The sequence below is a fragment of the Athene noctua genome, chromosome 10 (assembly GCF_965140245.1).
Source record: "Athene noctua chromosome 10, bAthNoc1.hap1.1, whole genome shotgun sequence".
Lineage (NCBI taxonomy): Eukaryota > Metazoa > Chordata > Aves > Strigiformes > Strigidae > Athene > Athene noctua.
The window spans coordinates 11,742,095-11,757,579 of NC_134046.1; the positions used below are offsets into that span (position 1 = coordinate 11,742,095).

Sequence of the window (15,485 nt, forward strand, 5' to 3'; positions counted from 1 at the left end):
CTTCTTAAAGGACAGTAAAAAATCCAAACCATAGAAAGCAGCCTCTAAAAGGTAATGATTTGCTTACTTATAGCTGATGTGTTGCACTATCTCACAAGCAACCAGTCAGAAGCAAATTCCAGATGCATTTCCCAGTGTAAGGCAAAGCTGATGTTGAAAAGCGGGACCTTTGCAGTCTTCAAAGCAAACACAACAAGACAAAAATGAACCACAACAGATATCCCAGGAGGTTACCTGTGGAGTCCCAAAAGTTCCGTTAAGAGTCTGCTCTGTTCAAACATCCTGTGGGTCATCTCCCTGTGGGTTTCTTTTATAACTGCTGTCTTTCAAGTACAAATGTGATAGGTACTTCAGAAATGATGGCAGATGATAAGTTAGACAAGCATGCATTGAAAAAGGGAACTACAGATTTAACCACAAGATGGAAGGCTCCATACAAGCACACAGTTTAGCCCAGAAATGGTTTTACTTTATTTATTGAGGGTTATTTGTATTCCATACTCTGATAATTCTCTAATAACTGTGCAAGAGCAGGAATGTTTAATGACTGACTGCAAAGAAATAACCTATTGCCAGCTGGCTCTGAACCACTGCTGATATCCTAATTTGTTCTTCCCCTGGAAAATCAAATCCAAACATTGCTGGAAAACTGCTCAGGTTTTGCCCAGTGGTTTTATACCACCTTGTCCAATGCTCTTGCTATATAGACATATGAGCATCAGTAGTATTTTGAGAAGTTACCAGTACCAGAGCAAGACCAGTTTCCTAACCTCATGCTGACAGCTTTGAGCTGTGATCCATGGGGCTGGATAACTTAGGCTCACAGGCAGGACAAGCATCAAAAACCAACTCAAGGGCCTAGAGAAGACCCTGCAGAAAATGGGGCTACACGTAATAGAGTTATAGGAAGGACGAGAAGGTGGCTAATGACTTACATTCATTAACAATCTGGATTTCAAGTACAGAGAACCCTATTAAATGTGCCGGTGACAGCAGCTGAGAGAGGTGAGTGCTTTGGAGGCTAAGACTGGAATGTTCTTGACAAATTGGTAGAAATTGGGTGCAGTTCAATATGGACAAGATCTCAACCGCATTTAGGCATTATCAACTGTAAGTTACTACCTATAAATAATCAGTTATCAGCTGATTAGATATCTGTTCCACAGAAAAGGATCTGGGGTTTTAGAGGGTCATAAACTGAAGAGGAATAAACAATGCCATGCACTTGTGTAAAAGGCACGCCAGGGCAGCGAAAAGTGAGGTCCTCTGCAAGACACATGAAGTAATCCTTCCGCTCTGCACAGCACTGATAAAGCCTCCACTGACACACACTGTGTCCAGCTCAGATACTGCACTTAAAAAAGCCATGAAGCAGAGGAAGAGAAGCCAGTACACAGCAAAAGATACTATGAGAGCCTATAAAGTACCAGTGAGGAAACAAGTTAAGGGAAGACTTGTGCAGAAATTTAACACATTAACCAGGAATGACACTCATAATCAAATCCTGCTATCAGGCACAGAGAAAAATTAGGTGACCTCCTAAAGTCTGGCCAGCCCATATGTCTCTCTAATAAACAGCTTATTACTGGGCAGAGAGCTCTGTCCTGGTTTTGGCTGGCATAGAGTTAATTTTCTTCCTAGCAGCTGCATGCTGTGCTTTGGATTTAGGGTGAGAGTAATGTTAATAACATCAGTGGATGGTTTAGTTGTTGCTAAGCAGTGTTTACACTAAGTCAAGGACTTTTCAGCTTCTCACAGCACCCCACCAGCGAGAAGGCTAGGGGCACAAGAAGCTGGAAGGAGACACAACCGGGACAGCTGAAGCCAAACTGGCCAAAGGGATATCCCAGACCATAGGACATTGTGCTCAGTATAAAAACTGGGGGGAAAACTGGCTGGGGGCCACTGCTTGGGAACTGACTGGACATCAGTTGGCCAGTGGTGATCAATTGCATTGTGCACCACTTGTTTTGTATATTCCGATTCTATTATTATTATTATTATTTCCCCTTCCTTTTCTGTCCTATTAAACTGTCTATCTCACCGCAGGAATTTTAGTATTTTATTTTCCCAGTTCTCTCCTCCATCCCACTGGGGTAAGGGAGTGAGTGAGCAGCTGCCTGCCAGGTTAAACCACGACAAGTTCTGACATCTACATTGAAATGTTTCTGTAGAAGATAATTTCTAAAGGTGAGCAAGAATTTAATAAGAAACAGTAGTCACAAAAAAGGGTAAGAAAAGGTTATGTTCTTAACACAGGCCTGACTACATTATTGTAGATCTGAGATTATTTTTTTGAATAGGTCATTCCACAAAAAAACCCTTTTGTGCTTGTAAGCATACTCCTGTCTGCAGTGAAGTGCTGATTTGTTGGGTACTAGATAGATCTTTGTGACGATTCTTCCCAGCTACAAAGAAACCTGTAGCACCCTTTTTGCTGAGACAAAGATTTAGCCAGGCTCAAAGGGAACCACACTCCCATTAACTTGCATGTGGGTGAGCTCCTCCTTCAGGCTCTGCTCCTTCCAACCCTCCCGAGATGCCTCCCCGCAGGAGCAGTGCAGGGGGGAGCGATGGAGCTGTGGCCCTTGTGCAGTTGGCCAAACGCAGCCAAATGCAGTGATGTTTCACCAATTTCACAGCAGTGACATTACACTTGTGAGGAGGGAAGACCTGACAGCCCGAACAGTACCAAAGCCCCAAGACTCCCATGTTATCCCATCTTGTCCGTACATCTCCACATGGTGAAGAAAACTTCAATCCATCCAGGCCGACAGCCATAAACTTAATATTTAAAGTACACTGAGGTGCTTCTCACAGTTCAGCAACTGTGGATGCAGTTCAGCCAAGCTTAACACCAGCCTTGGTGTTTTGGTGATTAACTGGTCTCCCAAGTGGTGTGTTGGGGTCATTAGTCCATTTCAACACGGTTGTGTCATTATCAAAACATTTTTTTTTCCTTTTGTAATCCTCCTTCTCTCTAAACTGAAATCAAGCCATGGTAAATCTTTTACGTTTCTTTTGGAAGTCCCGTTTCTCGTATCTTATCAGGACAAACCCTCAGCTGCTTCCCACGGTGGAAGACACCGCTGGGCAGACCTCCGCGGCCCTCACCCGAGGGTTTACCGCCGCCCCGGCTGAGGCCCCGGGCCCTGCTCTGCCTCCCCTTGCCGCGACCCAGGCCCTCCCCAGCCTCCCCTCGCCGCGGCGCGGGCCGGGGCCTTCCCCTTCCCCTCAGCGGGGCCGGGCTGCGCCTCCCCGGGGGAAGGGGCGGGCCGGGCCGCGTCGCGCCGCTGAGCTCATCGCTCGGCGCCGGGGCGAGGCCGGGCGGCGGCACCCGGCGGCTCCTCGGGCCCTGGGCCGGCTCCTCGGGCCTAGCGCCGCCGCCTCAGCGCGCCGGCGGCCCCGCGGGTGGGTGCGGCGGGGCACCCCGTACTGCGGGGGAAGGGGGGCGAGGCCGGGCGGCGGTCGGGGAGGGGGGGAGGGAGGGAGGGGGCCGGGGTCCTGCGGCGCGGCCCGGCTCAGGCGTCGTGTGGCTGTTTTCTCCCCAGATGTGGGCTGAGGTGTTGCTTCTGCCCCGCAGGGCCGGGCTGCGGCTGCTCCCGCCGCTCCGGCTGCGGCACCGGGCGCCGGGCGCCATGAAGCTGCAGGCCCCCCAGTTCCAGGCGCTCTTCACGCCGGGGCTCCGTAGCGTGGCAGGTGAGTGCGGCCCGGGGAGGGATTGGGGGGGCGGAATCTGGGCACCCACGGGGCTAAGCGGCAGCCCCCAAAGTGTCCGCGCTCGCTGGGCGCTCAGGAGGAACCAAACGCCGGCCCGGAGAGCGGGGAATGCAGGCCTGGCACCTCGCGGCCTGTCACTGCCGCCGGCGCAGCTCCGGATCCCCTCACAGGGAAGGGGACGGGGGTTTGGTGGCCCGGGGGTAGCGGTTGTGGTCCGGGACGTGCGTGCTGCTCTTCAGCTCGAGCCGATGGAACTTTAAAATGACTGGGGGGATGTGGCAGAGCTCGGGTTTCATCAACTGTTGTGAGGTGTTTTTCCTGAAGAAATTCAGATTCGTGGTTCACTCTGCTCTGGCATAAGTAAACTAAGCAATTTCCCCTTGTCAGCTTCTAACTGCTAAAAATGTTCCACGGCCCCAAGTCCCCTAGTAGCAATTAGCAACCCGATAATTTTTAGGTTATCAGAAATGACTGGAAAAAGACATGTGGGTGCTCAGCTGTGTACCTAATTCATGCATTTTACATGAAGCTGTGGAGTACATACATACTTGCTGCTTACTGCGTGTTTGAGTATGTGTTTCTACATCTATGATCTTTAATTTGTGCCAAGGTGTGTTACGGCTGACAGTGTGCTGTGTTTTTTATTGAGAGAGTGTTTAATGGTTTTCCTTTCCTTCCCAGAATTGTTTGAGAAGAAGAATTATGAGCTGAGAATAGCAGGAGGTGCTGTGAGGGATTTACTAAGTGGAATGACACCACAAGATATAGATTTTGCTACTACAGCTACACCAGCAGAGATGAAGGAAATGTTCACATCTGCAGGTGTTCGTTTGATCAATAACAAAGGAGAAAAACACGGAACCATTACAGCCAGGGTTGGTTTATGATTTGACTTGGATCTTTTCTAACTGTATCTGTAAACGTGCAGCATATCCAATGGAAAACTGGTAGCATGCTCCGTCTTTGTTAAAGTATCACACTAGGAGTTTAAGTGAGACCTGCTTTACAGTGTGGAGTGATTTTTTAATTACTTTTTGTTTGTAAAAATTAATTACCGTATTTTAGTGCATGTTACCTCAGCATAACCCATTCGTGCTGCTGTGTTATCACTAGAAAAGATATTGTAGGCCACCCACATGTTCAGATAATGTGGGGAAGTTGATCCTAGTGTTTCCTGCTCCTGATTTTCAAGTCTGGCTTCCTCTACCTTGCTTGTTCCTCTGCTTAGTAATCTGTTTTCTGCAGGAAGATTTCTGCAGGCTATCTAGAAAATGAATGATGGAAGGATTATTTTCAGATATTTGTATTACTTGATTGTCATCTGCTCTGTATGAGAACATGGTACACATCGGTTTGCATGTATCCAGCTTGAACACTAACTGTATACAAACATGAGGCTGAATTAATATACAGCTTTTACATTTATATTCATGATTGTGTTGAAATAATGATGTCTGTGGGATTTTCAGCTCCATGAACAGAATTTTGAAATTACTACTCTTAGAATAGATGTTGTCACTGATGGACGACATGCAGAGGTTGAATTCACCACTGACTGGGAAAAGGATGCAGAAAGAAGGGATCTGACTGTCAATTCCATGTTCTTAGGTAAATACTTTTAAAAGCAAGTATTTAGATGAAATGCTACTTTTCAAATTAAGCCAGTAAATTTTCCACGTCTGTTTCAATTCTGGTTTGTACTGCTGTCAGCTGAAAGGTCTGTACAAATGTGTGAGATGATCTGACAAAATAGGTGAAATAACACAACTTGTCTTCTGTATTTTCAAGTGAGAGTGTTTAGTTGTGCCAAGTATGTTTGTAAATTCACATTCTTTAATTTTCTTTCTTCTTATTCTAGGTTTGGATGGGATGCTGTATGATTTTTTTAATGGATATGAAGACTTGAAAAACAAGAAAATTAGATTTGTTGGAAAGGCAAGTGAGAGAATACAAGAAGATTATTTAAGAATCCTGAGATATTTGAGGTACTAGGTTTTGCCTTTCCTAGATAAAGGAATTAATTAAACATTCTAGAAGGTTTCAGAAATGTGAAAAAGATCAGTGATGTAAAAAGAATTGTAACTGTTATATTGTTAAGTTTTCTCTAGTATTTTAAATTAGAATATTTAACACTGTCATGACATTTATGCTGTGAATAGCAGTGAAATTCTCCCAAGTAACAAGCGACAGGACAAGAGGAAATGGCCTCAAGTTACGCCAGGGGAGGTTCAGATTGGGCATTAGGAAAAATTTCTTCACCAAAAGGGTTGTCAAGCACCGGAACAGGCTGCCCAGAAAAGTGGTTGATTCACCATCCCTGGAAGGATATAAAAGACATGTAGATGTGACACTTAGGGAGATGGTTTAGTGGTGGACTTGGCAGTGTTGTGTTTACAGTTGGACTCAATGATCTTAAAAGTAATTTCCAAGATAAATGATTCTGTGATTCTAAATGGGATAATTTTTCTCATTCTAACATACAGAAGTGTGTTTTGGGCAGGTTTTATGGAAGAATCGCAGAAAAACCTGGTGATCATGAACCTAGTACGCTGCAAACAATTAAAGAAAATGCCAAAGGTTTGGCTGGAATATCAGGAGAAAGAATTTGGGTGGAACTGAAAAAAATTCTTCTTGGAAACCACGTAAATCATTTGATTCAACTTATGTATGAGCTGGATATTGCCCAATACATAGGTAAAGTGAAATTAAGATTGATTTCCTACTCTTATATCATATACAAACAGAACTGCAGCACGGCGATGTGAGATAAAACTTTTTATCCAGAAAGAAATCAGTTGGGCTTTTTTTTCCTATGTTAACACCCATATTTCTTAATTGTCTTGCACTTTTTTTGTGTATATCCCTTTAGGACTACCACATGATGGAAATTTAGAGGAACTTGACAGGGTCACTAAAAGCATTCAAAATCTGTGTCCCAAACCGATGACAGTTCTGTCGTCGTTGTTCAAGGTGAAGGATGATATCACAAACCTTGATCTGAGGCTGAAAATCTCAAAAGAAGAAAAAAACCTTGGCCTTTTCTTAGTGAAACACCGGCAAGAGTTAACCAAAGCTATGGGTCCAGAACCACTTCGACCATATCAGGACTTCATAATGGATGTATGTGTATTTTATGTTGCTTTTATTTTGTTCTTCACAGTAAACTCTGAGTTTCCAGTTTTACAGAGTAGCAGAGATGATGGTGGCTAGTGGAAAGAAAGGGCCCTAAAGGGTCAAATAGGATCCATTTCATCAGCAGGCTGGTTTCTTGTCTTAGGCAAATTTTTGCCAGGGTTTTGAAGACTGTGATGTTTTCATCAGAAAGATGGGATACACTGACAAAAAATATTAGCCAAATTTGGATTGCTCCCAGTGTAATGTCATCCCAGTAACTGGAAGAATATCCTTCTGGTTACAGATACCAGTTCCAGTTAACTAAAGTGGAGTGGGTTGCTTGGTTGTTTTTCCCCTTTATTTTTTTCTCTGCAGAGGGGACCAGAAATTAGTAAGGGCTATTGCAAATGTCCTGGCATGTCTCTGCAACATAAATCAAAATCTTTGGTATAAAAAGATTACTTTCCTCTAGTATTTTGCAGGAGGATAAATATCTGACACTTCTACTTGGGTCCAAAAGCTTTTTTCTTTCTCATCCAAAATACTGAGGCTTTAAGTTAATATTTAAGACATTTTAAAAACATTTTTAGCATCTGTGAGCACCTTGTGTTCTGTAGCAGTTTTTGACTGGATTTAAAAGCCTATCTTCCGTCAGGCTGAAAAATGTCATATTCAGTCACCTGAAACAGAAATGTCCTGTCCTGTCTTGTCCCAGCTGATCTGGGTGAAAACATGAGACAGGATCTGGACCTGAAGAGGCTCCAGCTTTTTTATGTGAAAGTCAACTCTTGGAATTGCGCCTTGAGAGCCGGTGCAATTCCTGGAACATCGGTGTGTGTTCTTCCTGAGGAGCACCGTGGCGTGGGCCACCTGCGACGTTCTTCTACAGCAAACTTCAAGTAATTGCCAGGTGAAGTTCTGCACTTTTGCAGTACCTGAGGCTGAAGGTGAGAGATGGCAGCCTCTGCAGTGAGGCCTGTCCCCCCTGCAGGAAAGGCAGTAGTTCCTCTCCAGCTGAAGATAACGGTTACCGCTATTACCTGGAATTCAAAAAGTCTCCAAGGATCTCCCAGAGCCTCCACATTAGGACTGAGTTTTAACTTGCTCAGAGGTTGACATGTCATGGGAGTAACACAATGCTGATCACAGTTTGAGCTGTTTTCTATTGTTTCATAGTGAATCCTCTTTTTTTTTTTTTTTTTTTTCCAGTCTAGGGAAGCTAATACAAATTCCAAGATTTGTGAACTTCTAAAATACCAAGGAGAAGAACATCTTTTAAGAGAAATGCAGCAATGGACTGTTCCTTCTTTTCCTGTTAGTGGCCATGATTTAAGGAAAATGGGGGTGTCTTCTGGAAAAGAAATTGGAACAACGTTACAGCAGTTACGGGATGAATGGAAGAAGAGTGGATACCACATGGATAAAGAAGAACTGTTAAGTTGCCTGAAGAAGTTGTAAGATGGAATAATAGTAGAGAACTGTTTGTGCCCTCTTCTAAGTGTAACTGAGATACCAGTAAATACTCTGTCAGTGGTGTTGTAGCCAATACAGCATCTGTCGTATTCTTTGGACAGCACCTTTCTCCTCTTACTAATTTGTAATTTCTGCAAGAAGTTTAATTTTGTAGTCACGTAAAATGTTAATTGCCAGATTCCACAGTCTCTACTTCTTTTTTCTTGTATTTTGAAGATAAGTATGATAACTACTTTGTCTTGACTCTGGGGCATTAGAGGTGACACCAAGACTTTTCACATTCTGACTTTGCTGTATCTAAGAAAAAAAAAAAACCACACAACAAAAAAAAGTGTTTCTGTCCTCTAGATAAAATCACAGGGTTTTTTTGTGCCTAGAAGAGTGACAAAGGGGCTAGAAATAATGAGCTCTCAATCTTTTTGTAGTTATAGATACCAGATTGAAATACTCACTCCAGCAGTTCCCAGTCTTACCATGTAAAAAAAGTCTGGTTTCTTACAAGATTTTTATTTTCCATAAACAATTTTAGATGAAAAGGATGATTTAGCTGAGTCAATATCATGAAGTTCTTGTCTCTTCAGTAGTTTTTCAGTAACTTGTTTATCACCGAGCAGCTCAATCCTTAGAGGGCTGCTGAAGGGTTTGACAGTGTTTGTAATTTTGTGTGACACATACTGTTCGTGTTAGCAGGAGACTGGGGTGTCTGCCATTTCCCCCACCATGGCTATTTGTTGCTGCCTCCTTCCTCTGCTTTTTCTTTCCCGGTGAGGTGCGAGCAGAACTCAGGTGAGTGACCCTGTGCATTGAGGCCGGTAGCTCTGTTGCCTTCAGAGTACAAACACTCAGGAGAAAGCACTGGTGCCTTCCGCCCTTCTCCACCTTCTCCTGTAAGTCGCAGCACTGAGACCTGGAGGCTGTTGCCTCCTCTCTGACCTGCAGTTCTGTATAACGCCCTAGGATTATTTTGGGAAGAAGTCTTGGCATCCCTACTTCTGCTTACGCACCAGGATCTGCCCTGGGTCCCTTCTGTTAATTATCCATTCTGTCCAAACAGAGCCACATTAATAATGCACTCTGAATGTGCTTCAAAGGAAAATTCACCCCTTGAAAATTCATATATGTATCAATAACATTTTGGGAAACAGGAGAAGGCAAGGGCTTTGATTTAGTTAAAGCTGATGGGTGAGAAAAGGAAAACTAGGTAAGGAGAGAGTTGTTTGCACAACTCCTGCTGCCCTGGTTGAACAGCAGCCATCAATTAACACTTGTGGAGGATGGTTTTTCAAGTAGTGCTGTTCCTGGCTGGTCTTAATGAACGTGTATTAACATCCCTGGCTTTTTGTGTGTGTGCTTTAAAAAAGAAAGAAAAAAAACAGCAAAGGAATGGTTCTACCCCAGAGGAGCTCTTCTGTATATAAATTGTAGTGCGGGTTGAAGTTTTCCTACAAAATGATGGTAGTAGTTTGGCTTTATTTTTCCTCAGATATCATTCTGTGACGCTAGATGGCAGTAAGGCCAGCGCAACGTTTATGCTTTCATGTAGTTAACTTTCCACCTGCTTTTGGTGTTTTTTTCCTAGAAAGTCAGTTACTTTAAATAAGAAGGTACTGGGGAACTTCAGGAAGACAGCAAGGGAAGACAAGAAGTGCTGTTTTTCTCTGTTAATAAGGCATCTCTCGTAAGAACAGGATGGTGTTTGATTTAATTATGTAATTAAATCAAAGCCTCCTTGTGCAATTTATTGAACTACTGAAATCTTGGGAGGGAGACAAGTAATAAAATTTAGTACTATAGTAGACTCCTGTAAAGAGCACTTCACAAAACTGCATCTTTTAAGGCAACAGCTCTGGAGGTGGTAAAATATTAGTAATCACACTTTATGGTTAACCAAAATTGCTGTCAGGGTCCAACTCCACTTGGAGGGAGGATATTTAAGGACATGAGCTTGAAACCTTTACGGTCTCCAGTTCTTGTGAAAAACAGCACAGACAGATTGTTCTGAAAGCATCTTAATTAAACAGTCCTGCTCTGAATTCAGCATCGTTAGCACATTTGCTCAAATAGCTCATTTAAAAATCATGGTATGCTTGAGGTTTCCAGTTGGTCTGTGGAGCGTCTGTTTTACTGTAATCCAAAGAAATTAAACCCTAGTAAAATGAAACTGCGTTAAAACAAAATAATAGCATATTTTAAACAGGCAGGACCAGCTTGAGTTCTGGAGAAAGGATGTGTTTGAATAAACACTTTTTATAGAGTATAAACTATTTAAATATCGAAATGGGAGATACAAGATGAAGCAGTTTGATACATGGTTGAGTAAAGTAACTCTTCTCCAATGGATTACATGACTAATTAAACGATAATCTCAATGTGTTTTAATTAAAGTTACACATCAGAAAAACCTGTATGGCTTTGCTTTCCAAAACCAGCTGCCAGCATTGATGTTAAGTCCATCACTCTTTGGGTTTGTTGGGAAAAGCGTTGAAGAATAATGCCTCCCCTTCACCCGCTTCTGCTTGGGGGGACATAGCCCAAAAATTTGCAAAGAATAATGAAACAAACTCATCTTCCTGTGGGTGAAGCCAGTTCCACTGGGCTGGGAGCCCAGCACAGTGGGACAGGGCTGCAGCCCCTCAGCAGAGCAAAGCACCAGAGCCCCCCTGTGTTTTGGGGGGGGGGAGTCCCAGGTACCATCCCTCCCACTCCTGCTCCCCTGCGCCTGCCTCAGCCCCAGGAGGGAACCGCCTGTGAAGGGCAAAATGGTAAATAACAAACTGCTTTGCCTCACAGATGGCTTCAGAGGATTAATGAAGGTTTTGACCATTCTCTCAAGATGTAATGATCTGTAAAAATGATGGAGAGGCTGGCCTGGCTTGGCTGCATTTTCAGGGGGAAGGCCACGACTGATTTCCCCTGCAGAGCCCTGACCACCCTTTGCAGGAGGGGACGGTAACGCCCTGACCTGCCCCAGAGCTCCACACTGCGTGGAGTGAGGCCCCGTGGGAGGACACGGCTGTGCCGTGGGGACAGGACAGTGCCTCAGCGCTGCTGCACCGCCCTCCTGGCCCTCGACCACCAGGGCAGCTTGGTCTGTTTATACACACACAGACATACAGATTATCTACCTAGCAATCACACACACATACAAGATATAGCTATCTATGCCTCCTAAACTTTATATAAATAAAACCATAATCTATGATAATATAGTAAATATATAAAGATAGAAGATAGTATATAATAAATATATAATTGTAATTATAACATTTTTATATATACAAACATATATTCTATATATACAGATAAAATTTTAGGGGCCATATAATACATATGTAATATATGAATTTATATGTATATTAATATATTAATATTATTCTGTTGTATGATATCTGTTAATAGTATGTATACATATATTATTTGATACAATATATACTTTATTTATATAAAGTTTAGGAGCCATAGAAAGTTAGAGAGGTAGATAATATACATATGTCTGTGTATATGTACAGTAGGTGTGTCTATGTGTCTGTAGATCTGTAGACACCCAATGTATCCTCTGTGTGCACACCTATATACACATACAAAGCCATGTATATGTACAGAAAACCATATATGTTCTTTTTGTATAAATATATAAAGTTTAAGAGCCACAGCTAGTTCATATATATATGTGTGTGCGTGCATGTCTGGGGAGAGAGAGAGAGATATTACATCCATCTATAGCTAATCGCTTGTTTCCATCACCCCACGTCCACCTGCAGTGGGAGGCTGCATTCCCTCTATGCGCTGTGGCCCCAGGTGAGCCGCGGTGCCCATGGGACAGGGGCTCCCTGAGCAGCGGCACCCCCAAAGTGCAGGGGTTCAGCACCACGCAGGCTGGAAGGCTCAGCTGGATGTGAGGGGAAAAAAAAAAATAAAAAATTAAGGCAAACACAGGTGCTTGTGGCAGGAAGAGAAGGGGCTTGTGCTGGGGGTTACACAGCAAAGATCAGTTTTAAAAATAAAAACAAATTAAAAAAAACCACCTTAGTCCTGCTGCACCCTAGCTGGCCGAGACTGGCTCTGAAACATTAGCACTTTCGTATAAAAAGGATATAGAAGATGTTGACTAATACCTGTGCTTCACCCAACCAGGTTGCTATGGTCACTTTAATAACCAGCACCTAGAAAAAGTCAAGAAAAGATTATGCCACCCTTGGGCTCCCCAGCAGATGGCTGCGAGCCACAAAATTGTTCTGTTTTCCTTTGCCTCAGTTTCCCTACTCCCATGGGAAGGCTCTGCTGCCCTGGGATGCCCAGATGGATCCTAGCCCTGTCCCTGTCACCCAGCACACACATGGTGGGGGCTGGCCAGGCACTGCACCATGGTTCCAAAGTGCATTAGTGACAAAGCACCGCAGGGTCACATCCAGAAACAGCATCAGCACACACAGGAATTATTCTTTACTTCCAAAACATTTATGAATCATGCCAGTCTGAAGTTTATGCCTCACCCCCGCCACACTCCAGGCCTTGTCTCCGCCTGTATCTAAATACCAGTTGTACAGGGGAATTCAACTGGCTGAACATAAAAGCAGGATTATTATCCTTATTTTACTTCCCCATATGGTACAGCCATAAATGGCTCATTAACTTCACGGGTACTCTTGAGGGATTAGGGCTCAAGTAGTTGATGGCAATAACCCCCTTCTGTTCCTCTACATGAGGAACCAGGGTGTTGGGGGCAGGAGAACATATATGGAGCATCAAACTCCGTCCATATGGAGACAGGGGCCACAATACTCAGATCCAGGTTGTCCTGCCTGGTTCAGCTAGGATAGGGTTGTTTCCCCAGCAGAGAGGGGAAGGGATCTCCAGGTGGGTTGTTCATACCATGCTGAGATCAGGTCGGGCTCGGAAACCTTTTCCTTTGTGGCTTTGGTCACAGGGAGCACAGGAGCAAGCTGTCTGTAACCACTGCAGTATTCCTCTGTGTATCTTTTGTTTACTGTTATTGCTGTTTATTGTTGTTATCAGTGCTACTGTTGTTGTTCAGATTGCTTATTACACGGTTGTATTAAATTTCTTATTTTAACCCGGAGTTTGTGCCTCACTTCCAGCCCGACCAGCTGAGGGTAGGGGAGGGGCAATGACAACATGGTCTCTAGTCCCAGCAGGGCTTAAAACCATCACACAGGTGAAGTTTGTCCTCTAAGTACTCTAAAAGTTCTGTTTACCTCCTCCAGATCAAGGAAGCCATATAACATGCTTCATTTCTGAGCCTTTATAATTTCCCTGTGGATTCAACGCAGTGGGGGACAATGTCTTCAGGTACCCAGTGCTCTACCAGGGCTTCCATTCAGGTGGGTGACCTTTCTCACAAGCCTCAATAAATCAATAAATTCTACAGAACACTGTGGAGCATGACTGCCTGAAGTATCATAATTCCTTTTCCTCCTCTAAAAATCTACTTCCAGCTCCAGCAGGACAGTAAAGATTACGTTACCTTAGCAGAGCATTAGTGGTGGGGAGACTAACAGTGTCCTTTGTTATCTGGCTGTGCAAAAGGACAAGGATTTAAAGCTTTGACATTTTAGATAATTTCTTTATAACATGGTAAGACAATAGCTATTTAAGAGTCTGAAATTCAATTCAGCATGCTCCACTACCTGCGTATCACCCAAACTACCCCTCCTAGAGCCTCACTTAGGCATCATACCTCCAGCCAAAGCTGTACAGAAAGGAACAGGAGGCTGGGAAGCTGTCCTTCCCCGCGGCTTCCCCTCAGCCACGTGGCTGTGGTTTTGTGGAGCAGCAATGGGGTGATGCCCATCATAAACTCAGTGCTGTTGTCACAAAATCCTTGTGATGTTATATAATGCTTATGAGAACTGCAGGGCTCTTCTAGCAGAGTGGCATCATCACACAGGTTATCCTAAACTCTCAGAAGACACAAAGGTCTGGAAAGGGAAAGCCCATGACATGCTGCAGAGCTTCAGTGAGAGCAAAAAATTCTGCACTAGGGAAAAAAAATCTTGCATCAGCAGTGCAGTCCGTGTGGAAAACAGCATCTGCAAATACAGCTGGTACCTGCAAAGTTTCCTCTGGCACAAAGGCCATAGCACTGCCAAAGCCACCTCAAGTATGCCTGCTTTGAAAATGCTGAAAAAAAAAAAGAAAAGCAGGGACTCAAAAATTATCTTGTTTAGCAAGTCAACTCAGAACTGCTGAGAGCAGGCAGGCAGGCTCCCACACTGCTCTGTAACTGCCACACTGGGGCCAGACGTGTGTCACCATCACCCCTCTCCTAAGAGCTCTGGATCAAACACTGTTTCTTAACCACCCCCCCGAAAGATAAAACAGACAACATGGTCTTAGCTCTGGCCCAGCAAGGAGGACCTTTTGAAAACAGTCACATAGGAAAAATGAAGTCGTGTGTGGTGTTCTGAGCCCCAAAGCAGGATTAGGCCCATTTCATGCACTGAATTTAAGCCTTCTAACAGCAAATTAGACTTTGGCACTGTGAGTTAAGCCAAAACTGTATCTTGATGATTCTTTGTTAATACAGTTTACAGAATATTCTCTTAGTAAAACTGATGAATAAACCAGATGATGGGAACGCACTCCTGGTGCTGCTGGTTGAACCCCAACAGGACAGCCCTGTGAGAACTGTGAGCTCTGCGGCTGTAGCCTATACATCTAGACTTCTCTTCTGCTTTCCTAGTTAAAATTAAAGCAACTTAAACCCCTGCTGAAACAGGCTTAGAGGAAGCCTTATGCAGCTTAACGTTCTGTCACGTCCCGCTCCGACGAGGGGGACAAGTGACTCAGATTCGCAAATCCCCAATTGGAGCGGACAACAAGTCTCCAAGTTCAAGCATTTATTAACTACCTACAATGCACTAATTGAACACATGATAATTGGCCAAGTACAGAGCAAGTTGTGGTGAGCAATATAATATGCTTTGCATTTCTTAATAGAAAAAGGAAGAGAGGGAGATAGAGGGAATGGGGGGATACAGATCACCGGTCTGGGTTCCTGCGCTGATCCCGCCGGCGAGGGTTCCAGGAGGCGGCCGTCTTCTTCGCTGGCATTCGTCTTCTTCCCTTCACTGCTTTCTCCAGACGGTCGGGGGGGGGGGGGGGGGGGGGGCAGAGAGAGAGAGAGAGAGCCCTTTCTTCCCCCCTTTGATTTATAC

General features: G+C 44.1%; 1 protein-coding gene across 2 annotated transcripts; it reads left to right on the top strand.

Annotated features, from left to right (window-relative positions):
- Positions 1-3,307: 3,307 nt before the first annotated feature.
- On the top strand, positions 3,308-10,695 carry TRNT1 (tRNA nucleotidyl transferase 1). Of its 2 annotated transcripts, none has more exons than XM_074914283.1 (8): positions 3,308-3,411; positions 3,552-3,699; positions 4,402-4,595; positions 5,190-5,328; positions 5,579-5,705; positions 6,221-6,414; positions 6,590-6,840; positions 8,044-10,695. In XM_074914283.1, the coding sequence occupies exons 2-8, from the start codon at positions 3,552-3,554 to the stop codon at positions 8,290-8,292; spliced, it is 1,302 nt and encodes a 433-aa protein (XP_074770384.1). In that variant the 5' UTR covers positions 3,308-3,411; the 3' UTR covers positions 8,293-10,695. The 2 variants fall into 2 exon arrangements, with proteins under 2 accessions (XP_074770384.1, XP_074770385.1); XM_074914284.1 differs by having other exon boundaries at positions 3,329-3,411; positions 3,584-3,699.
- The last annotated feature ends 4,790 nt before the right edge of the window (positions 10,696-15,485 follow it).

Coding starts and splice junctions, on each gene's coding strand:
- TRNT1 (XM_074914283.1), top strand. CDS start 3,552: ATGTGGGCTGAGGTGTTGCTTCTGCCCCGCAGGGCCGGGCTGCGGCTG. Junction 3,700..4,401: donor GGGGCTCCGTAGCGTGGCAG/GTGAGTGCGGCC, acceptor TTTCCTTCCCAG/AATTGTTTGAGAAGAAGAAT. Junction 4,596..5,189: donor ACGGAACCATTACAGCCAGG/GTTGGTTTATGA, acceptor TGGGATTTTCAG/CTCCATGAACAGAATTTTGA.